A 24,804-nucleotide genomic window follows, 5' to 3' on the forward strand; every position below is an offset into this window, starting at 1 on the left:
TAGAAATATCCTGCATATTTAATTAAATTTAATTAAAAGGCTACAATTTGCACAAAAACACTGAAACATCTTGTACTTCAGTGAGACTGTACAAGGATAAGAGACGCAATCAGTAGTATGAATGCATCACCAAAAAAAGTATAGATCTAAGCTTCCACAATAAGCGGCTTTTACTTTAAAATCTATAAAAAATTGCATGTTTAAGTCTGATAAAGCAATACTACAATATTTATTGTACTTAATATATTTTGCAACAGCAGATGAATGTACAGTAATTGCTTAATCCGCAAATAATCCTTGTAGTGCTTTGCTTCTAGACTAATTTTAAAAGAGCACTGTCAAGTCGCTTCAATATTAAAAATTTTCAAATAGTTTTGTAAGTTCTACATGCTCTGTAGTAAGTATTTTTTAGCAAAAGCAAGGCCAGAGTAGTTCATTTTATTTGGAGCAGCAGATGAGGAGGTCTGGGGCACTGAAGTCCTGTGGGAATTCATTCACTGTCTTAGACCAGCAACAAGAAAGCGCCATCTCCAGTGGAAAAGAATTTTACCCTTGCTGTGGCCAGCTCCATCATGCCTGAGGAGCAGAGCCATCATCTGCAGACCTTGTCCTGGAGCTTTAGCCAATCTTTCAAATGTCATGATCCCTGGGGACTGTGTGTGTACCATTAGCGCTGGATTAGCCCATTAAAGGAAAAATCTGTTTTTACAATTAATTAATTAATTAATTGTATCTGGCGTATGTTCTCTTTCAGAGCTCAATATCCAAACAGAAAATGACAAATGCAAGCCACGTTTGGTCCTATAGTATTCAAACATTACTGTATGGCCTGATGGGAGTATCTGCTTCTCAGCTTCGTACACAACCCAAATTTTAGTCCTCCATTGACTCGGTGTGCTCTTGGGCAAGTCATGTAACACTTGCTTAAGTTTCTTCATCTTAAAAATACAAAACAAAACAGGAATAATCTTCCCTTCCTTACAAGGCAGTATCACAGGGGTGGCCAACCAGTGGCTCCGGAGCCACATGCGGCTCTTCAGAAGTTAATATGTGGCTCCTTGTATAGGCACCGACTTTCCAATGTGCCGAGGGATCCTCACTGCTCAACCCCTGGCTCTGCCACAGGCCCTGCCTCCACTCCACCCCTTCCCACCCCCTCCCCAAGCCTGCCATGCCCTTGCTCCTCCCCCTCCCATCCCCCCCAGAGCCTCCTGCACGCCATGAAACAGCTTATCAGGAGATGCGGGGAGGGAGGGGGAGGCGCTGATCAGTGGTGCTGCCTGAGGCCTTGGGAGTGGGGGAGGGAGGAGCTGATAATGGGGGGGTGGCTGACGTATTACTGCGGCTCTTTGGCAAGGTACATTGGTAAATTCTGGCTCCTTCTCAGGCTCAGGTTGGCCACCCCTGCAGTATCAGGACTAGAGTTCATACAGAATTCCCAATATATCTAATGCTACATAAGCGTTAAAAGAAATATATATGAAAAGAATGGAGTTCTGCTATTGACTGGAAGTCCATTTTGCTAAATCAGCTAAAAAACAAATCTAAAAGGACTGCATTGCAAGCTAATTAATCCACAGAAGTCAAAACTCCCACGTAAGTGCATGTTCTTCCCTAATTGCAATCACTTTGTCCCCTAATAAACTACAGCCATCTTTTGGTGGAATGTGGCAGAAGTTTAACAAACGAGAGTGGTACACAAAAGTTTACAATAGAAAATGGGAATTTAGGCAGGCAGAATTCGGTTACCTAAACTGAATCACAAGGACTTCTGTTTTAAGTCTCACTCCAAAGATAACACCTCTGGCAACACAGTGTTGTGCTAGTGCATTAGTTAAGTACTGACTCAGAGGAAAACTACCACCTACTAAACCACAAGCCACTTCCGTGCAGCACCTTGGATCTTCCTTGAAAGCCTCCCACCCAGGGGCCGATAAAGGCCTAACCCCATTTAGTTTGTGATTAGCTGATAAGGCTGCCCCTATCATGTTACTGGAAAAAGCTGCTGAAACATCTAGTGCCTTGTTCAACTCTCCTCCTTTTTAAAGGGAATCAATGTTATTTAAGTTATACTGAAACAACGCTTTATGAGAAACTACTATACAGCATGCATTTATAAAAAGCAAGCAGCTGAGGATACAGTTTTCCGAGTAGCAGCCATGTTAGTCTGTATCCGCAAAAAGACCAGGAGTACTTGTGGCATCTTAGAGACTAACAAATTTATTTGCGTATAACCTTTTATGGGCTACAGCCCACTTCATCTGATGCATAGAATGGAACATATAGTAAACAAGAAAGTGTGAGGATACTTAACATGGGGAAATTCGATTCAGTGTGTGTAATGGCTCAGCCATTCCCAGTCTCTATTCAAGCCTAAATTGATGGTATCTAGTTTGCATATTAATTCAAGTTCAGCAGTTTCTCGTTGGAGTCTGTTTTTGAAGCTTTTCTGTTGCAAGATTGCCACCTTTAAGTCTGTTACTGAGTGACCAGAGAGGCTGAAGTGTTCTCCTACTGGTTTTTGAATGTTATGATTCCTGATGTCAGATTTGTGTCCATTTATTCTTTTGCGTAGAGACTGTCCGGTTTGGCCAACGTACATGGCAGAGGGGCATTGCTGGCACATGATGGCATATATCACATTGGTAGATGTGCAGGTGAACAATATGTTCCATTCTATGCATCTGATGAAGTGGGCTGTAGCCCACGAAAACTTATGCTCAAATAAATTTGTTAGTCTCTAAGGTGCCACAAGTACTCCTGTTCTTTTTGAGGATACAGTGTTCACCAAGTCTTTTGTGCCAAACTGGAGGTCCTTTTTACCAAGCTGTGACTGGCTGTAGTAGCAGTCTGAGGACTTGATTTTTTAGCCAATACTAACACCATCCTCTTAAATCCAAATGCCTAGAAATAATGACAAGAGGGCGAGGAATGTAATTAAGCATATATAAGGCTGTCTTGGAACCCCCAAAACTATAGAAGGATCCAGTAATACTGCTGAAATCTCATTACTTACCTCACAGGGGCATTTTGTGGTTTAATGTTTGTATATCCCTTTGTAACTCATAGTATTTTTTTTCCCTTCATCATGCAGCCAATGCGGACATTATATTTGTGAATCACACCACCCTATAGACCTGCAGCAAGTGCACACAGGTGTTTAACTGCATTAGCACTGCCTATAAAGTCTTTTGCAACAGGTCAATATGTTACAAGGCTCGTCTTCCCTCGTACCCTCTCCATCAATTAAAATAAAAATACACCGTGGTTTTGATTTCAGCAATGGATTATGGAACAGCAGCTAAAAAGTTTAATTGTGTTATTTCTTACAGAATTGTCATTGATTAATTGGATTCTCAGAACTCTGTCTCTGCATAGCATTTCAATAGTACCCACGGTATGAAGATGCAGGAAAAATAAGCACAACCAAAGCTAATGAGCTTTTTATTTTAAGACCTTGAAATATTGATAGTAGCAAAGCAAAGCCTGATAGTATCTTTGGCTTTTGGCTTACACAAAGGCTAAAATGAATAAAGATATCAAATACATAATGCTGTCAGTGGCAAGGGTCCATACTAGTGTGGACCCTTGCCACTGACAAGGGTTCATTTTATGTGGGTTCATTTTATGTGAACCATCAGAAAGTTTTTATGATGGCAAAGACTACTTTGGAAATGTAAACAGAACAGCTGAGGCACTGATGTCTGCCTGAGTGTACAGAACATGAAATAGTAGGTCTGTGGTGCATGAAGTGCCCTTTCATCTAAATAGATACTACCTCAGATACCAACGGTGTTACTCTTAAATATCAACATTGTTAACCATTTTATGTGAACCACAGTGTTCAGCTGTAACTAAAACTCCAAATATAAAATAGTATAAAGTGCTTATATAGACATGAGAGATTAGGAATTCTCTGCCACCAAAACAAAGTTAGAAGCAACATTTTGAAGGTTTATGGAAGTGGTTTCAAACTTTTAAAGCCCACAAAGTGATAGAAAAGTTTAGTTTCATAGATTTTTATAGCCAGAAGGGACTATGATGTAGCTTTTTAAATTTTTTGCTACAAGTTGCACCTCATTTCTAGCCTGAATTTGTCTTGCTTCAGCTTCAAACTGTGGAAAATTCTGGTACATTTTTCTGCTAGATTGAAGAGCTGTCTACTATTAGAAATCCTTTCCCCACATAGGTGCTTATAGACACTGATCAAGTCACCTCCTAAACTTCTCTTTGATAAACTAAGTAGATTGAGCTTCTTCAGTCTCTCACTTTAAGGCATGGATTCCAAACGCAAAGACATTGTTGAGCCCTTTCCAGTTTTTCTACATCCTTTTTAAAACACCACCAGAACCAAACATAATATTCTAGTAATGGTCTCGCTAATACGTATACAAAAATACCACCTCCTCCCCTGACTCCTACTTGATATTTCTCTGCTTATATATCCAAGGATTGCATTCACTCTCTCACCTAAAGAACTGCATAGGGAGTTTATGTTCAACTGATTATCTACCATTACCTTAAGTCCTTTTCAGTGTCACTACAGTCCAAGATATTGTCCCCCATATTGTATTATGGTCATTCTATGGTCCTAAATGTATGACCTTGCATTTGGCTGTATTAAAACACATGCTGTCCCAATAAACCTCTTATCAAGTGATCCAGTTTGGTCTGTATATAGTTAACCTGTCCCTGTTATTTACCTTTCCATTATTTTTGGAGTCATCTGCAAATTTTACCAGCAATGATTTTATATATTCTTCCACACCAATAGTAAAATATTGAATAGCACTGGGACAAGAATAGATACCTCCATGACCCCACTAGAGAACAGCTGATAACTACTCCCATTTATAATGGCTTTTCCACAATTTATCAGTTTTCAATCTATTTAATATGGGCTACATTAATTCTGCGTACCTCCAGACTTTAAAGGATACCATTGGCTGCATAATCTGCTTTATATGTGTGTAACTCAGTTATACACAAAATTACTGTTGCTTTTACAATAAGAAATGCACTGAGTAAAACTTTTAGAGTAACCACCACACCTTTTAGTGATAGAATTTTCTGCTTGGCACAAGCCAATTTGATGAGTAATATATTACGTTATTATAATATATTACGTTATTACGTTATTATGTTAAGAGTAGGAGAATTAGACACACTCATGCCTTAGATCTCTCAATAAATTTAGCCTCAGCCTCACTTCCAAGATTCAATAAAAGAAGCTGCTGTATCAACATTTTGATCCAGAAAGAGTTCTCCCTAAAGAGAAACGTTAAGAACCTCTCAACTATAGCAGTTATCGAATTTCCTGTATTTCTCTTCCATTGTGATTAATTACAAATATTTTATGAAAAAGTCATTTGCTCCAATTACTAATTTTAAAATTTGAAGTTAATCTTCTTGACAACAATTTCTACAAAAACCATAACAAAGAATTAGGATTCTTGATATACAAAATGCCAAGATTTTACCTGTCTTTGATGATCCAGATCTGCTTTGTTACCAACTAGAATCATAGGAAATTCATCACGGTCTTTCACTCTAAGTATCTGCCTTTGAAACTTGTAGATTTCTTCAAAACTGGGGGGGGAGGAAAAAAAAAAAAGGAAGGAAGATTTGCATGTACTTGTTCATGGGTTCTTGATCTATGGGGTCATGAAAAATTGGAGTGGGATTACAACCACCCTTCATGTTTATGGATAAAGAGACAGGGTTGTAAGTGTCCTAAAATAAAATATTGTTTCATCCTGGGTCACCATGGCTCCATGATTAGGGAACCACTGAGCTAGTTCATCCAATTAAAATGATTCTTAACACAAATCAGTACTGTGTAATCTATAGGACCTATTCTGGTCTTTTAGAGAGTTGCAACGGAGCATGCCCTGCTTAGCCTAAGGATAGGGTTCATGCAACTTTACAGGTGTCTATTTTCTTCATTGAACCGCAACTCAACATTAATGTCAGCTATGTGTATACATAAGTTGGAAAGGCGCTTCACTTAAGTCAACAGAAGGTTGTGTTTAGGCAGCAAGAGCCTTTTGCTAGTTTCCATATGGCTAGGAAGGATACCGATTTTATTCTTGCACTCAAAGCATATAGGACAATTTAAAAAAAAAAATCAAATATGATTTAGGCTCTTAATTCTAGGCACCCAGGTTTGAAATTACTAGCCAAAAATACACTGTATCCATTCCATACAAGACTATGGAGGCCAAAATTTCAGATCGCATCCAAGAAAGCCAATTGGTCTTCCCAACAAAGCCTCTACAGCTTTTTCTAGTGTTTTAAACCTTTGCTTTTAATTATAAAAACCCATCCAGCTGGGGATAACCCTATTGCTGAGAAATAGAAGAAAAGTGGAAGCGCTATCCAAGTAAATTAATGGTCAGGTTTGCTGCCTGCCAGAAAAGGACAGCAGCAAGCCTAGTAACACCAAGCACAGCAACGCTGAGCGGGCAGAGTGCAGGGTGCCCAGAGGGGCTGAGGAGTGAAGCAAAGAGAATAGAGCTGCCTTAGGGAAAAGGGAAGGAGAAAGGGCTGACCAAAACAAAACGCTACTAGTGCAATCAATGAAGGACACCAAGCATAGATGTCACATGCCCTTATCAAGAACTGCTCAATAAACCTGGCATGACATACCGAGCCAGCTTTAAAAGTTCAAGTTAATATTTGGGGGAGGTATTTGGGTCCCCTTCCCCCGCTCTTGTTTTCCTATTTATAGTTTAAAGTCACTTATAGCATTGGATAGGTGCTTTAATGAAACTGAAATAAAATGTAGACCAGTGGTTCTTAACCAAGGGTACATGTAACTCTGAGGGTACACCGAGGTCTTCCAGGGGGCACATCAACTCATCTACATATTTGCCAAATTTTACAAGAGGTTATGTGAAAAGCACTAAAAGTCAGTACAAATTGAAATTTCATACAGTGACTTGTTCATACTGCTCTATATCAATGTTTCTCAACCTGGGGGCCGTGATTTATTTTATAATCATATGGTAAAAATGAGAAAGTAAGCAATTTTTTAGTAACATGTCAGCTGTGACACTTTTGTATTTTTATGTCTGTTTTCATAAGCAAGTAATTTTAAGTAAGGTGAAATTTGGGGTACACTAGACAAATCAGCCTCCTGAAAGGGATACAGTAGTCTGGAAAGGTTGAGAACCATTGATGTAGACAATTAACAGTTGAATTTTGTCTAGCTGTATTACCCCCAACTCCCTCTTTACCACAATTTGAGGGAAGTAGACAATGTCTTCACCCCTCAGCTCAATATTAATTAGCCACTTAAGACCAGGAAGCAATGGCATCAGAGTTTGTGTCTGCAACAAGGACCATGTGGTTATTCTAGTAGAAACTGACTTAGCAAACAGATGGAGTACCGGCACATGCTTTCATAGTTGATTTCAGGCTTACCTTCCTCTATCAGTGACTGAGAAGACAAGAAGAAAACCCTCCCCAGTCCTCATATACTGTTCTCGCATAGCTCCAAATTCTTCTTGTCCTGCTGTATCCAGAACTGAACAGAAGTAGAAAAACTAATTACTATACTTCATGCTCCAAGTTTGTGAAACTTTTCCTCCTGAAATAGTTGGAGCACAGCAGCTTCTTTTTTAAAAGGGGTGTTATTTTATAAACTATGACCTTCCCCAGCATATGGAAAATGACTTATCTGTAGTTTTTCTTCCAATGAAGATATATTGCAAGATTCTTACTCCTGGAGCTTAGCAAGATGCTGGTGGGACTCGTAACTCAAGGTTTTTTGACTCTTCACGGCAGTGATCCAGTCATAAGCATTAAGTCTGGCATGAACCAGACCTGAAGAAACAATGGTCTCCCTTTCACCAGTTCATGCCAGGCAAAAATAGCTATTGTGCATACCTAGATGGGAGTCTTACATTGATTGTTAACAAGAGGGATCTCACTGGAATATTTGGAGGGCAGCATTTATACTCTGCACGGGTGGCAAACATGACAGCCATTAAATTGTATCCCAGAATCACTGCTCATAAGAGTTAAGGAAGTTCTGGTAGTCTTGTACTCAGAAAATAAGGCCCAAGAATAAGGCCCCTAATGCAGAGGAGATCTCTAGAGAATAGAAGCTGCAGGTGCTCAGCATCTCTAAAAACAGACGCTATTTATTAGGTTGCAGACACATTATTTACATTAGGCATTTAGGCTTAGTGTCAATTTAAAGAAAGTTTTAAGTTTGATTAGCTCTTTGATAGTCAATGAATATGCAATTAAGACTAGAGTATAAGTTTTAAATCAGGTAGTCATGAAAGCATCAAATCAAAATACATAGCACAATACAATTTGATCCAGTACCACCCTCTTAAAATTCAAGTTCAAATAAATAACAGTTACAGACCATTTAAATATCAATATTTAATTATGCTTTAAAAAAAAAAACCACTTACTGTCCAACCGTGCTGCTTTCTCATCTATCACACACTGTTTGGTGTAAGAGTCTTCAATTGTCGGATCATAATCCGTGACAAAGTAGGACTGCAGAAAAACATACATACAATACACTGTTTAATGCAGTAAGTTAAGTATTTGTAGTCTAGCAAGCTGTTTTCTGCAGAGTTATTTTCTGCACTCAAAAAATGATATAAACTCAGAAGTATTTCATCCAAATTAGACTAGCCAATACATCTAAAAAGGTTAAGTATCATTTGGCAATCTCTGGTAATGGCTTGATATGGACATGGGCAAACAGCATATCAGAGGGAACATTTGTTATGAATCATGGATACATGTTGTCATTAATGTGATAATACATATTAACCCCCATTGTTTTGGGGAGGACATTTATAACTAATCTAAATATTCACTGGAGGAATTAGCATGTACACTATTACTCTTATCTCAGTCAAATCACATGAGTTTTAGCTGGTTTTCTAGAGAAATATTCCAAAATTATACAAGTATTTTAGACCGTTTCATTGCCCCTTCAGACAACACATCAGTGCTTTTATAGTTTTGCTATGCCAGTCCTACACCACCATTGTTGAAGTTTAAAAATAAACTCTGCACCATTTTTGGAATTTAAAAAGTCAATTGGCTGTTTGTGCATCAATGGACAAGCACCTATTTGAGGATGCAAATCAATTCCATTGTTTAAGTGAAAAGTAAATTCTTTAAGCACTTCACAGCCTACATGTTAGCTTTTACTTGCTGCCTAGAAGCTGAATGAACCTGTAGACCACACAAAACAGTCATTTAGAACAACAGTAGGGAATAATCCCTTGTTTACTTCTGGATTCACAGCCACCACAGGCAGCATCCTTTTCTTTTAACCCCATAATTCAAACAAAACTAAATCTAAAAGTACACCCTCCAAACACGGCTTTGTCAGCATGAAAGCTGCAACTATTTCACTTATACATCAACATAATGTTGTAGTTAAAACATGAACCATCCAAAAGCCTCAACAGTCATTGTTTTAGACAACCCACTAACTTTCTACGTATCATCACAGAAACTGCAACATCTACATTGCAAAAAACCTGCAGTGCGAGACTGTCAGTTGACCTGGGCTCTATGGGGCTAAACCAAAGCAGTGTCAATGTTCCCACTGGGGTTGAAATCTAAGCTCTGAAACCTGCTTAGGGGGAAGGGTTTGAAGTAAGTGCTATGGGGCTAGGCCCATTTCCCTTGCTAGACAATTCAAGAGAGGAATGAGCCAGTTTTGTGTGTGTGTTGCTGACAGAAGTAAGCCCAGCCATCGGATGTGGTTATAGGGAATACTAAAAGGAGGAGAAGAGAAGACATATTAAGCACTAGAATTATAAGTATCAGTAGCTAACAAAGATCACAGCATCTGCAAAAACAAAGAGGATTGTACCATGGAAGGACAGCTACCTACTAAAAGACAGCCATTAAAATTGTTTTGACTTACCATCTTACCAACCAATTATAACATTTAAACTGCAAGTGAAATTCTGGTTTCTAACTGTTTTGAGTGTTGTATACTCTAGTCCAATTGTCATCCCACATTCACACCAATTCTTAAAGAATATAATTTTCCTTTGCAGTAGTAACAGTAAAGCCATTCTTTCCATTCTTCTGAAGCTCTAATTCAAGGCAGACTCAGTGTTGCTATGCAATCACAGCCACTTCCTCAGTTTACAGTACTTCCCACTGTTCAAATTTATAAAAGCAATGTTATCACGGTCCCTAGAGAAAGTCAGATATATTTAATTTGCAACTACTGCTACAATTGTCTGATGCTTATCATAAGAGTAAGGAAATCAGAAACATACAAGAAAATGGTTTTAACTACCCAGAGATCAGTATATGCATTGTAATTTGATCACTTTTCACTGCAGATATCAACTATCCATTGAAATATATCCACCACAGTTCTGTCACCTCCACATTCTGAACAGGGGCAATAAAGTAATTCCAAGTGGAATTGCCTAACAAGTACAATAAAACTATTGAATTCCCTTCCACATGCATATATCCCTTTTTAAATCCCTTAAATTTAAGGAAGCTATCAAATTCATTCCACTCTACTTTAAGGTCCACGTAGTTTTGCCTCCCTATCATCTTCATTTCTCCCCAATCCTTTCACATTACTTTAGTTTCTCTCCCATTTTCACTTTGTTCCTTTTGTCATGCTGCTCTATACAATTCAAGCCATCTCCAAATAAGCACCTTTGTTCTCTCCTCCTTAGGGAGAAATATTCAAAAGCACCTACATCACTTAGGAGACAAGTCTATCGAAAGGCAATGGAACTTAAGGCACTTGGGGTCTGGAATAAAAATTTCCATTTATCCAACAATAAACCATCCCTTCTTTCTTCCTCCTCCACCAAATCTCATCACCCTTCCATTCCTGAACTATTGGGCGGCATCTAGATTTCACAACCTAAAATAATGCAATCTCTTCAGGGCAGGGAAAACAACTTACTAAACTTGGAATGACAAATTATGTTTAAGTTGTATGTACATTGCTCAACGGACATTTCCAAAAAACTTTACAATATACATCTCCCACAACCACTCACAAGTTTCTAGCTCCATCGCCTCTCATCCTTCTGTTCTGGATATTAGCAGTGTTCCCCCCCATGGACAAAGCATCAAGCCATGTCACCACCTGTGCCTCATGAACATACAGAAAAATCATATTGGCACATCCAAATAATTAAGATCTTATATAATCAATTATGAGCAGTGTAAAAAAAGGATATTCATTTAAGGAGGTTAAATAGAGAGGGGCAATATGGAAACAGACTGCCAGATTCAAAATACATGAAGAGTTTACTGTGTTCATTTCCTTGTTGATCTGCCAAAAGACTTCAGATCAGATTGTTAGCCAAGTACAGGGTATGTCCCTCAGAAGCTGCAACTACATCAAGCTGTGTAATGGTATTATGTCCATTTTGGACTTCGCTACAACGGTAAAAATGAGTGACCTATGCAAGATTTACATACACCCATAAAAGAGACCGTTAACATATTAACCAGCTACCACTAACTCCGTTTTATAATACAGTACTTAGCAGAATTATTTATCAGCATTCCTGTAAGCTCCACTTATAGTTGTGGTTGCCTGTGCTTTTTCATTTGAGAGGGTCATTTTCAGAGGTTTATAAACTTTGAAACATGCAAACAAAATTTTCAGAGAGTCATAACTGTCAAATTTTGGTGGACTTTTAAGGAGACAGCAAGAGGTACATCTGACACAAACGCAGCCCCCTTCCCAAATTTTGAGTCCCTGACCAGAATCCTGGAGTTGCTAGAGCTGGTCATTGAAATGGTGGTAAGAATTTTTAACACAGGCAAACTGATATTCATTTCCCCCTAACCTCAGTTTTGACTGAAAATTTTAAAATAAGTCAAGTCTCAGGCAGATGCCCAGCAAGGAAAATTTCAGCCATAATTGTTAAAGTTTGACATAACTACAAGCCAATTGAAAACTGGGTCTTAGAACATTGCCATGAGGCAACCTTACCTGTAGGCACCACTTTCAGCTCCACCTATAATTACAGTGTTTTAGCATGTCACCAACTGTATTCACCACTATACAATCTCTTCTGTATATTTGGAGTAGTTTCTACCCCCAAAGTCAACTGACTCAGTTAAGATAAATGTTGGATCATATGCGGAACAATTAAGTACTAGTTTCCTTAGAAACCAGCAGCTTTAGCAAAAGCATCTTGTGCAATATATTGGTATCAAGCCACTTGTGAAGTGTTATTTGCCATGTGTCTGATTATATGCACTTTGAGTTCCTTTGAAACTAATGGATCAGTATACAGCTAAATACATTCTGCACCTGTTAAACTACACCTCTACCTCGATATAACGATGTCCTCGGGAGCCAAAAATCTTACCGCATTATAGGTGAAACCATGTTATATCGAACTTGCTTTGATCCACCAGAGTGTGCAGCCCCCCCACACCTCCCCGGAGCACTGCTTTACCGCGTTCTATACGAATTTGTGTTGTATCGGGTCGCGTTATATCCGGGTAGAGGTGTGTACTAAGTAAAGTCATGAATATTAGTTGTCATTAATACAACACTAATTAACACACAAAAACCACCAGAGCTCTTGCCAAAAAAAAAAACCCACGCTATGCAATCTCAAGTCTAAGCTGTTTGTCAAATTAAGCAAAAAGTATGTTATATCCTGCCTGCACAAATGAAATAAACACATTTCAAACAAAGTAACAGATTTGTCCGTAGTTTCAAAACAGAAAGTCGCAACATAATTATAATCAAAAGTCTGCAAGAATAGAAGGATTTGGTATTTTTACTTTGCATACATTAAAATGTTACTGGTTTTGAGCACTGTCATGGATGTCAAGATATTTAGAGCATTTGACAGAAACATCACCTATATAATCTAGTCTGCCACATCTATAGTTTCCATACCACAAATTCATGCAAGGCCATAAAAATATGATAGTACCAAAACTGTCTCAGCTTTGTACTTTGCAAAAGCCAGGCAAGTTTTCAGAAGTGGGTATTCAATTTTAGGACTATGACAGTGAGAAAAGCCTAGCTGGATTACATACTGGGAAATAAGTTCTAAGAGAAAAGAAAAAAAGGGGAAAGATTTAAAAAAAAAAAAAAAAAAAAAACCCACACATTTTTAGATGCAACTTTACTACGTGAATAAATCAAATTAAATTACTGGCTTGTCATTTAGTCAAATACAGATATAAAAATGAACACCTCCAACATATAGTGTAATTTAAAGCAAGTATTACAATTTATATCCATAAAGCAGGGCAAAAGAGGAAATATTCTAGTGAGTTAAATAGAAAAGAAAAATGAGTCAAATCAGAGTCAAGACAGAAAAGATTAATATTAGAGGATTTGGTATCATAAATATAAGTATTTTCTTCCCTCTTTCAGGAGACAGCCTTTCCCCCTCATACACAGCTCAAAAACGATCAGAGTTTGTAGTTAACATTATACCATTAGATGCCTGTCAAATTCCGAAACAAAGGCTTGACATTTGAGTGGAAGCTCACAAGAATTTACAATTCAAGTCAGCATATTAAATACCATATTGTTCAGTACTGAGCTCAAAGAAATAAAAGCACATGCAAATACTAGGTTAGCTTACCTGTAAATTGGGATGTCTCCAAACTATGTTTTGTCTAGATTATGGAAGTTTGCACATGTATAGCTATATCAATATAGTTTAATAAATAGCGTACATTTCCCTAATCTAGGCATGGCCTTACTTTCCCTTACTTAAGGGGCACTCTTTTTAGCAGTAAAATTTAAAATAGGAGCTGCTAATTCCCTGAAAAGATGCATCATAGCACTATCAACATATAGCAAGCCTGGTTCACAAGTTTCTGAACTGAATTATTTTGAGAACTTGAAAGCAAACAGGATAGGTGGTTGGGCAAAATGGATCTCCTCAGATTAGTTAATTAAGTAACCAAAGTCTTCTCTCTCTCGCTCTTTCTTCACATTTAAGTTTACAAAATCCCTGTAGGAATCTGAAGCATGGCGTGATGTCAAGACTGACGTTTATAGTAAAAGAATGTGATCCATCATAAAGCAGAAGTACTAAGGCATACAATAGTACAAGGCAGCAGCATCTTTGAAGTAGAGAACATAAGAAGCCAATGTTAAAGCGGTAGCTAAGGAATTTTTACAAAAGCAGATCCAGTATAGGAGGCATTAATCCTGAAATAAAATTCTCCTCACTCTTTTCTCAGATAAGGAAAGCTTAAAGAAATCACCACTGTTGAGCTACAGAGTAAGGAAAATATTTTGGAGGTGAAGGAAATATAGTGTATAAACAATCATTCTCAGCACTATGTTTGCTGAATGTTTCAGAGAAAGGCAGTGTGGGCTTGGGGAGGTAATCTCCAACTCAGAAGTGTACCTGGAAGAGATTGAAGTCTCAGGCCTTGTCTACATCTAAAACTTAGGTCAGCTAGCTACATCATTCAGGGCTGTGAAAATTTCTGCACCTTGTGCAACGTAGTTAGGTTGACCTAACCTTCACTGTAGGTGCAGCTAGGTTGACAGAAGAACTCTTCTGTCAACCTAGTTACCGCCTCTCAAAGAGGTGGATTACCTACACTGATGGGGAAAAAAACAAAAAAATTTTAAAAACCACACTTTTGTTGACGTAGGAAGCATTTACACTATAGCAATATAGCTGCAGCCCTGTAGCTGTGACACTATAGTGCAGACGTGCCCTTAGATTTTCTTTGGCTTCATTACAAAAAAACTTCACTATCTTTGTCAATGTCTCAGCGTTGAATAGTCAATGTTCTATGCTCCAGGAGATAGTTGAAAAGGGATAAAAGATTTCCTCACTTCACGCCTTAAGACTTCTTTAGTGCACAAGGCAATAGGAAAATGAATACAAAGAGGTTACAACCCTCCACTGAGAAAAAGTAGCTTGGAGAGACTTTCAAATTAAAGAAAAAACTAACAGGTAACTTAAGCAACCCATTTCTTTTATTTATTCTTTTTTTACTCACTATTCAGGTTGTTTAAGGTTTTCTTTCATTGCAACCCCTTATCTCTATCTTACAGAGAAGTACAGTGATGTATTTATGATAAATATGTTCCAAGGCAACAAGCTACTGGATAACTTCAGTGTAAAATAAAGCAGAATGAGAAAGGTGAGTTGAGAAGAAGGAAGCCCTTATTAATACTATATTAGGCAAAACTAGAGGTAAGAGCAAATTGCTTTTTGTGGAAACACTGTTTCAAGTCTCAGTAGGAGATTCTCGAAGTCAATTTTTCTTTAAGATTTTTCAGTAGACACGCATGTAATGGACTATGCAGTAAACGCTCACATTTTCTGGTGTTAGAAAAGTGAAAGGATCTGCCACTTTGATGTATTTCTTAGTGTTACAGACGAAGCAGTTGAATCTGTGACTGTTCTGCACAAAATCACGACAGCCTATACTGCAATTCGGTTGCTAAAAAAGCATACCAACAGCTACCTTCACAAAAGGCAATTTTAGATTTCAATCAGGAAAAAAAGGAGGCCGCCATAAATGGTTAACTAGAATGAAGCTATTACAATTTAAAAGCAAGAACCCTAGGTAAGTTCAAAATATAACTAAAGGCCAAGAGTATGGTTTACAAGAGTTACAGAAAATTAGGACCAGTAATTACTTAATAGCTCTTCTGTTCTTAACTATTTCCACAACTAAAATTAATTCAGGACTACCAGTGTGCTATTCAAGCTTTTATTGATGCAACAGAAACAATTTTACAGCTCTTTAACATCACCTCATCTATCCCTCTAGCTTCCATTGTTCACTTGGAGTTTGTAAAGAAATATGAAGGAATACAACCTACTGAAGAAACCACAAATTACCCCTCCATAAACTCAGTTAACATTATTGAAAACCCTCTCCAACATGTGGGAATAGGAACAAAAATGTATGGGAGATTCTGAATTTATGAACCAGAGAAGCAGGGATATTACACAATAGGTTTTTTTCTGCACCCTGAGGCCCCACCAATATGGAATCTCACAAGCCGTAAGTTCTATCTAACGAATAAAAAGGTGGCATTCAGGCACTACTGAATTTTAGTTGAAACAGGAATTATTTCAGGGAAGTTTTATAGCCTGTGTTATACACAAGACTAGATCATCACAGTGGTACCTTCTGGTCTTAGGCCTGGTCTACACGGGGGCAGAGGGAGGGGGAAATCGATCTAAGATACGCAACTTCAGCTACAAGAATAGCGTAGCTGAAGTCGACGTATCTTAGATCAAATTAAAATTACTTACTTCGCGTCTTGGGATCGACGGCCGCGACTCCCCCGTCGACTTTGCTTCCGCCTCTCGCCGAGCTGGAGTTCAGCAGTCGACGGGAGAGCAATCAGGGATAGATTTATCGAGTCTACGCTACACATGATAAATCGATCCCCGATAGATCGATCGCTACCTTCCGATCCGGCAGGTAGTATAGACGTACCCTTAGAAACTAAGAACTCCCTTAGAAACTAAGAACTGAGTATCCGGAAATTACAGATCCAAACTGAAAGGTAATAGTAGGCAGCTCCAAGGCCCCATGTAAGGTGACAATACTGTATTCTTTCAGCTCTTTATTCAAGATACATCTGTGAACAAAACTGGAGGAAACTCTAAAGAATTGTGAGCTCATTCATTTCAGGGATGCAATGCAGAACAAAGTCACCAACCAGGTCTAAGGTGGCTTGCTTCTGCTCTTTTTGCTTTCTCTTACACACCCAAAAAGTGTCTTTATCTTTCTATTTAGAGGCCTTGAGTGCCTTTTCAGCATCTAGGAACTGCCACAAACTCATTCTCACAAGATATTTTGGGGAGAGGATTTGACATCATCCTCTGGTTTAATGGTATCATTAACCCCTAAAGAACAAACACTTTATGAAGTGCTTATTTGTGAAAAGGGCTGATGGAGAAGAGCACAAGAGCCTGTGACCCAGGGAGCCCTTGTGCCAACTGGCAGAGGGCACAGGGGGTGTACTGGGTTTTATAGGGATCTGGTGTGTCAGATATACGCATAATAGTTCACTGAAGGGTGGCATGTGAAGTATCTACCGAGAGTCAGAAGTCCACGGGTCATCATAATCACTGCAAAATGCATGTTCAGATAATATTAAGGAGTTTTGTCTGTACTGAAAATTATGTTCTTTAGGCAGATAACCAGGTGATGACATGTCTTGGACAGGTTTGTTTCAGGCAGGAGATAACAGATGCTTGTCTGTGTCTCTCACAGTGTATGCCTATTTTTATACTGAGCCAGATGCTAATTAAGAGATTGTGAAATCTACACAAAGGAGTATCAAGGAAAAAAACCACCACCAGAGGACATTTTGTTTATGAATAAAGACAGAATTGTTCTGATATATCTGGGAGTGAAAACAGACACCTGGAATCATTTACTGAGGAAGCAAGCGGACAGTGTGACTTGTCATGAACAGAGGGGTCACAGTCAAGCCTGGCTGTAAAACAATGGAAGGACTTTGGGTAAGCACTGCTCTATAGACAGGAAAGTATCTAGTGATGTAAATCTTGGTTCTAGAATGTATCTTACAATTTTATTTTATTACTGACCATTTGTTTGCAATACTTCCATATGCGGTCACTTGAATCTCTGTTAAACTTTCTCTTTTCACTATAAACGTAGCTAAGTGCTGTGTGTCAAAAATGGAGCAGTGAAGTGGTAAGCTGGGGTGTACTGCTTCTTTGGAAGCAGCGAATCTGTGAACACTGCAAATGTCCAGTGGAGTAGGGGCTGGATACTCCAGGGAGATTCTGGGAGGTTGGAGTGTGCCCACTGCTAACGAGAGAGAGAGAGAGAGAGAGAGAGAGAGAGAGAGAGAGAGACACACACACACACACCTGCCCAGGCCTAGAAAGAAGTGCTTATGATGATCATGACCAATGGAGTCGGGGAGCTGGACCCTGGCAGGTACAGACAAGGCTTCCTCACACTAAGGGCAAGTGGTAGCGAGGCACCTCACAATGCCGGGTATCTCCGGGAAGCACCACAATGCCAACTCCCACTCCCTTCCCTGAAAGGCAACAGCCACTAAAATCCTCCTCCTCTAAGCACACTATCAAGAAGGGGTAAATTTACCAACATAAGCAATACCACTATAAGAACTTAACTGGGATAACCACAGCCACACTAGGGGCTGCAAAGATTTAACAGACGTTGGTTTCTGAACACATCTTATTAAAATTGGTACAAAACCATATGGATGAGACCTTAGACCCTCCCTCCCACCACCGCACCCTATTTGAATAGGCATTGGCCAGAACAGCTCTTTCCAGCTACACTACTCAGAAGTGCTGCACCTCAACTTGAGGGAGGTCAGTGCCTGAGAAAACAGTTAATCTCACCACTCTTCAGAACAGGACATGTCACGTGTTGGATGATAGAAATAACATTGATCTTGGAAACCGACAGCTAGTATAACAGCAGATCATAAGCTCCCCTTTACAATATTATTTTGAGTGGTCACCAGCCATTTTAAGTAATTAGCAACTGGTTGCAAACAAGTCAAATCAAGATTTTCAACTATTTATCACCCTACAAGGGCAGACTCAGGCACCCAAAGAGACAAGCTATCTAAAATAGTCTGCTTGAACGTTTCAGGACTATCTTTGCATACACCAATTAAGTCAAAAATCTAAGAACTCTTTTTTCAGCATAATACATCAAGTTCTGACCCTATTGAACTCAATAGCAAAACTCCAACTGACTTGACAATTAGGGTGAAATCCTGGCTGCCATTCAAGAGGTTTTTTTTAAAAGGAAAGCGTGTATTTAGATTTTGTACGCTCTCTCTAAGCTACACAAAAGGTGGACCAAATGGCAAATAATTTTCAATTGCTTTCTATACCTATCCATTTGTTTAAAAATTAAGTACAAAAAAATCCAATCCCATTTCAGTGACAGGTCTGCTCACAGCTATGGAATTAAAGCTAAGACAACCCCATTTACAGTCAGCAAGACACCTGATCTACATAATGATCTCATGGCCTTGTAGTCATAAATCACAATATACTAGCTCTTGTCCAGTAATTTTTATTGGGAGTATGGTAGTTAATCCCTATGGAATTTTTAAACACCAGTTTGGACGCAATCCAATGTGAAGGTGTTGGATTAAGTAGGTTTCCTGTGCATACTCTAGAATATATTTTTATATTTTCTGCCATTTGCCAAGATTTAATGACTGCGCCTTAGAAACTAAAATGTTTGTAAAAGCTGTGAAACAGTACTTTTATAAAAAAAAAATCTTATATAGCAACGTGACTAACAATCATATCAGAAAACAGGTTGAATCCTAGCTACTATTCCTATTACCTTATTTTGGGATGGGGAACACACCTGCTTAACTTCAGCCTTTTGGCCTGAAATCTCAAGATATTTGGGCTTCTCTCTCAGCCTTTAAGGACTACCATGAAAATCTTGGGACTTCTTAAAGTGCTGTGGCTGTGGGTGCCAGGACTGCTGACAGTGCAACTATGGAAGTGGTTTTAATAAAACAGAGGAAGAAACCAAGGTCCAGCAAGGTTCCCACAGAACAGTTCTTACAAAACAAATTTTTCCAAACTGAATAACACACACGAGTAATGCAGAGTTTTCATGAACCAGAAATAACGATTTCACTATATAAAAGACAATGATGTTTAGTTCAATGCTGCCTCATGATCCTGCGAACGTGGCAGTTCTCTACGCAGAGGAGAAAAGAGGTTGCTTACTGCGTTAGTTCCTCTATAGCGTTGCCTCTGAATATTCACACTTGTGGAACATAAGATGCCTGGCATCGAGCAGTGGAATTTTACTAGTGAGGAGTGTCCCATGGGGCCACTCTCCCTGCCCATAGTCAATTTGGAAGTCATAGAAAGGGGGATGGACCTGAGGGGAGCCACTACTAATTTGGGAATTCTTTATCCAAGACTGCAAAGGAGAAGGTAGGAGGGAGTGTGACTATGTAGATACAACTTGCTAAGAACAATAGCTATTGGTAAAGCTTCTGAGTGGCCTCCGCATATTCCCACTTGTAAAAGATTAGCATACAACAGGAAAATGGTCTGTCTTCTAGTGAACAAGGACTGCAAAACCATCAAAACGAGTATCAACTATAGACTGCAGGTCAAGAGTATATTGGAAGCAACCATAATATCCTCCCACATCTGATTCCAAAATACATCTAAAGCTTTGCAGGTTCTATGAAAAAGATAAATAGCCACCAATGGATGTAGTCTTCAAATTAGCTGAATACTTTTAATATCCAGGTGAATGAACATCTGGCAAATCTTAAGGGTGTACAAGAGACTAGGGAAAATACAAGCAGGTCAGATGCCTCTTTGAAATGGAAACAGATGACTTGAAACTGAAAATGAGTATCTGAGGGCAATGACTGACCCAATCACATTTCCCATATGAACTATAGTTTAGAGAGGACTGGACATCTGATCTGTAGCTCACCAACTCCATGGGCTGTAGTTATTGCTATGGGAAATGTCCTCTTCTCAGGTGTATGGTACAGATGACCACCACGAGCAGACGAGAGGTCAAGAGCCTTGGAAAAAGACTCCAACCCAAATTTTAAAAAAATATTTTTTAAATGATACATGCACTCGATGAAATACCCTCTGGGCAGATAAATGAATACATCAACTCTCTGCCACTCGCAACATAATCAAATCCAGATTCCATAAAGAAATCCAGCAAAGCAGTTGCCTCAAGTAACTCTACTGGCACAAGGAGCAATCCTTTCCAAAACTATGATATTGCAAGGTGAATGAGGACTGTTGCTCCCAAGGCTATGAGGGTGGAAACTGAATCACAACCCATGCAGCCTGGCAGAATTCATGGTCCTGAATATTTGGTTAAAAACCTCCACCTTTGACAAAATCCACTAAGCTTCCACAAAATGCTAACAGTGTTAAAAACTCAGCAACAAACAAGGTCAACCTCTAGTAGTACATTGGGATCATATCAAATTCTATCAACCTGGAGAGACTTGGGATTCTGGGCACCGAATTGAGGGTTTCAGGATGTCAGCACCAGTCAGTGGGATTTGGACCTCAACTATACGTTGACTGTGCTGGGACCTCAGGGTCGACCCAGAGCAAGACAGTCCTTGCTCCATGCCTACTGCTCAATAAAATGTGGTGGTCATGGGGGAAATAGAACACATTTTCAAGGCTGGTTTCCAGTTTCATGCTTGTCTCAGACACCCTCTCCCAAGCTGTTTCAGGTCTCCTTATGACAGAGGCAGGAGGAGGCCTGGAAGTGAGTTTGAGGTGCTGGAAGAATGTATCTGGCTAAGTAATTCAAATTTTAAACTTTGACCATAGTTTGTTCCAGAGAATTAAATTAAGCAACTGCACACCTCATTGCAATATATCAGTATGCATATGACCAATGTGCCCTCTGGTGGCTAGGGTTGAAAGTTCATAGCTTTTGGCCACCTTTGTGCTCCAGCATCTGAACTGACCTCAAGTGCTTGTAAACATGGCCAACTCTTGATGACATGTAACCCAGACCTTTATCCTGACACCTTAGTTTTTAAAGGTACAGGCAAGACACTAACCCGGATAAAGAATCTGAGCAAGGCATAATAGTCTGAATTTTCAGCAAAGGTAAATTGACTTGGAGAGTACATAAGTACATGGTCCTGGGAAATCCATCTAGCACTATGGGAGTTCTGTAGCCGAGGCAACAGTCTTCAAGCACAGCAACTGACAAAAGTGACAATGGGTTAAACAACATTTTTGCCCACTAGCCTTCCAGATAATTTCAGCTGATTTAACTTCAATGCAATGTGACATTTTCTATTTGTTTTGAAGGGGGAAGAGGATACAATTGCTGGAGTTGCTTACCTGAGGTAGCAAAGGTCTTCAAAAGGGCAGGCTGCCATAAAAACTGAGTTAGTGAACAACATTCCTGATTACATCAAAACACTTATAAAAATCTGTTTTATACAATTAAACATATAAAAGGGCTATGTAACGGCAGCAAAGACAAAAGCAAATTCAGGAAATGCGGGAGTTCAGATTCTATGAGCAATACTGCACATTTGTAATGGTACAAGTGTCTATAACAAGTAGTATACTTTCTATTGCAATTACACAGAAAAGAAAAAACAAGAATAGACAACAGCTGAGTTGTGTTGCACCTATGTGCCGAGTTAAAATTACAAGCAAGAGTTAAGGTTCCACTGCAGCAATGTAACTATGCCACCTTAAAGTCTTTCACTAATACAATATTGCTTTTAATTTCCAAGATTTCCCTCACTTCCAAAGGAAAAGAAATCGGATGACGCTTAATTAGCCATATCAGAGCATGTAAATTTCATGAACCAGCTAGTCTGCATTAAATTTATAGTGCATCTAAGATTAAAAGTGTAGGAGAGCCTCGTGTTACACTTGTTCTCGGGACATATTACTTCAATTGCTAAAGCAGTCATTCCATATCTTTCCTCAGCACTAAGTTCATTTTGTATATTTATACTAAAATAGATTGAAAGGTAGTAAGGCTATTTTTGGCTTCCTAATCCCCAAATCCACAGAAAGTCATTTCCACAAAGATGCCAGAGGTTTGGGGCTAGGTAATGAATTTTCTCTCAAATCTGAGGATTTATACTAGCTGTTCTGGAAAGATAGATTTCAAAAATTACAGGCTTTGAAAGTTCTGAATCATTTGCTGTATCTGGTCTCAAAATAAAATCTGACTTAGAAAACGTCAAGTGATACTTAACTAAAAGATTTTACAAGTCTAGTCCACAGGACCAACTATGAGAATTGAGAAGGCTTACTTGGCACATCAGTCACTGTTATTCAGTCATTCATCAGACTAGTCCGCTGACTTCAGAAGAGTGCCAAGTAAGCAATGGAGACGCAAACTCATTTTTAAAAAACCCATTCTTGCTCTTTTTCCCTTGCAAAGGTAGGTGATAGAATAGTGATGCTAGGGAGATTTCTTATGATCATTTTTCTGGACATCCTCATCAGGTGCTCCATTGCCTAATACACTGCTCTACAGCCAAAATGCTTCTGAAATAAATGTAGTCAAACTTTACTAATTCTGTGTCACTGAGAACGAAAATGATGCTTAAAATTGTTGATTGGCTCTAGTTTTCAAGATATGCTATTGGGTCAGTATATACGACCCTTGACTTGGGAATGGCGGAGGATAAGTGAGTTATAAAGGGAAGGGATCTCAATTTAAACCAGAAATGACTAAAATACATCTTTGACTGGATCTATGAATAAATCTATGACTGGGTTTGGACAGCACTTGCTTTTTAGGCAAAACAATGAATGATGCAATCTGAAGCTGGTATTGCGTCAGACATGATATGAATTGCATCATGTTATTCCTAGAAGTCATGGATGATGCTATCATAATGAAGCTTACATCACTCTGCTGAACAAATTGCCCTATATCAGCTCTAGAAATCATACAGTGTCGTGCTCTCTTATTTGTCAGTGTTTGATTTTGCAAAGGGACACATTTCTGTTTAGCCAAAGTGAGCAGAGATGCCTCGTACTTGTGTGAACAGTGCAGATAACTTCTGCTATGTTTGTGGTGAAGTGACTTTTGCATCACAAAAGCGCAGTATAACCACTATGGTTAAGAAAGCCTATCACCTTTATTTTAGCTGCAAAATTGGAGATCAGGACAAGAGGTGGGCCCCACACATATGCTGCAACACTTGTGCAACAAATCTTCGCCAGTGGTTGAACAGGAAAAGGAAATCTATGCCTTTTGCAGTGCCAATGATTTGGAGAGAGCCAACAGATCATACCAGCAATTGTTACTTCTGCATGGTGCCTCCAGTTGGGAAAGGTGTGTCAAAGAAGAAAAAGTGGACTGTGCATTATCCAAACATTCCATCAGCTATACGGCCAGTACCCCACGGAGAAGGACTGCCGGTTCCTGATGCACCAGAATCACTCTCACTTGAGTCAGACGAGGAAGAGGAAGAAACTTCTGGTCCTGAACCATCAATGTCACAGGACCCACATTTTCTCCCATCCTCCTCCTCTGAACCACACCTCATAACACAAGGTGAACTGAATGACCTTGTCAGGGATTTGGAACTACCCAAGAGTAAGGCAGAGCTGTTGGGCTCCAGACTACAGCAGTGGAATCTACTGACAGGTGATGTTAGGGTTTCCATGTTCCGTGACCATCAAGGTGATCTTGTAGCCTGCAACAACATCGATGGTGTGATGGCAGCCCTCAACATCGTTCACGATCCAGATGAGTGGAGACTGTTCATTGATTCATCGAAGACGAGTCTTAAAGCTGTTTTACTGCATAATGGCAATGTTTTGCCATCAATTCCAGTTGGTCATGCAGTCCATATGAAGGAAACCTATGACAACATGAAACAACTTTTGAGGTGCATAAACTATGACCAACATCAGTGGCAGCTTTGTGGCGATTTGAAGGTTGTTGCTCTCTTGCTTGGTCTGCAGACTGGATACACAAAGTACTGCTGTTTTCTCTGCGAATGGGATAGTCGTGCAAGAGATTCCCACTACATCAAGAAAGATTGGCCACTCCGACAGTCATTGGAGCCTGGGAGGAAAAGTGTTAAGCATCCACCACTTGTTGAATCAAGGAAGATTTTGTTACCACCCTTACACATCAAGCTGGGTCTGATGAAGAACTTTGTCAAGGCCATTGACAAAACACAAGCAGCTTTCAAGTACCTCCGTGGAAAATTTCCAAGGTTAAGTGAAGCTAAGATAAAGGAAGGTGTCTTTGTTGGTCCTCAGATTCGTGAACTTCTTCGAGATGATGCATTTGACCATGCACTGCGTGGCA

General features: G+C 39.2%; 1 protein-coding gene across 1 annotated transcript in view; it reads right to left on the reverse strand.

Moving 5' to 3' along the window:
* The window catches only part of RRAS2 (RAS related 2), an 88,024-nt gene that overhangs the window by 20,326 nt on the left and 42,894 nt on the right, over nucleotides 1–24,804 (reverse strand). The window contains exons 2-4 of the mRNA XM_065402684.1: nucleotides 8,430–8,517; nucleotides 7,426–7,528; nucleotides 5,481–5,589 (exon numbers count right to left, since the gene is read on the reverse strand). Of these exons, the coding sequence (XP_065258756.1) occupies nucleotides 5,481–5,589; nucleotides 7,426–7,528; nucleotides 8,430–8,517 (300 nt within the window). The remainder of the gene's footprint in view (nucleotides 1–5,480; nucleotides 5,590–7,425; nucleotides 7,529–8,429; nucleotides 8,518–24,804) is intronic.

This window comes from Emys orbicularis, chromosome 4 (genome assembly GCF_028017835.1).
Source record: "Emys orbicularis isolate rEmyOrb1 chromosome 4, rEmyOrb1.hap1, whole genome shotgun sequence".
In the NCBI taxonomy this organism is placed as follows: Eukaryota; Metazoa; Chordata; order Testudines; family Emydidae; genus Emys; species Emys orbicularis.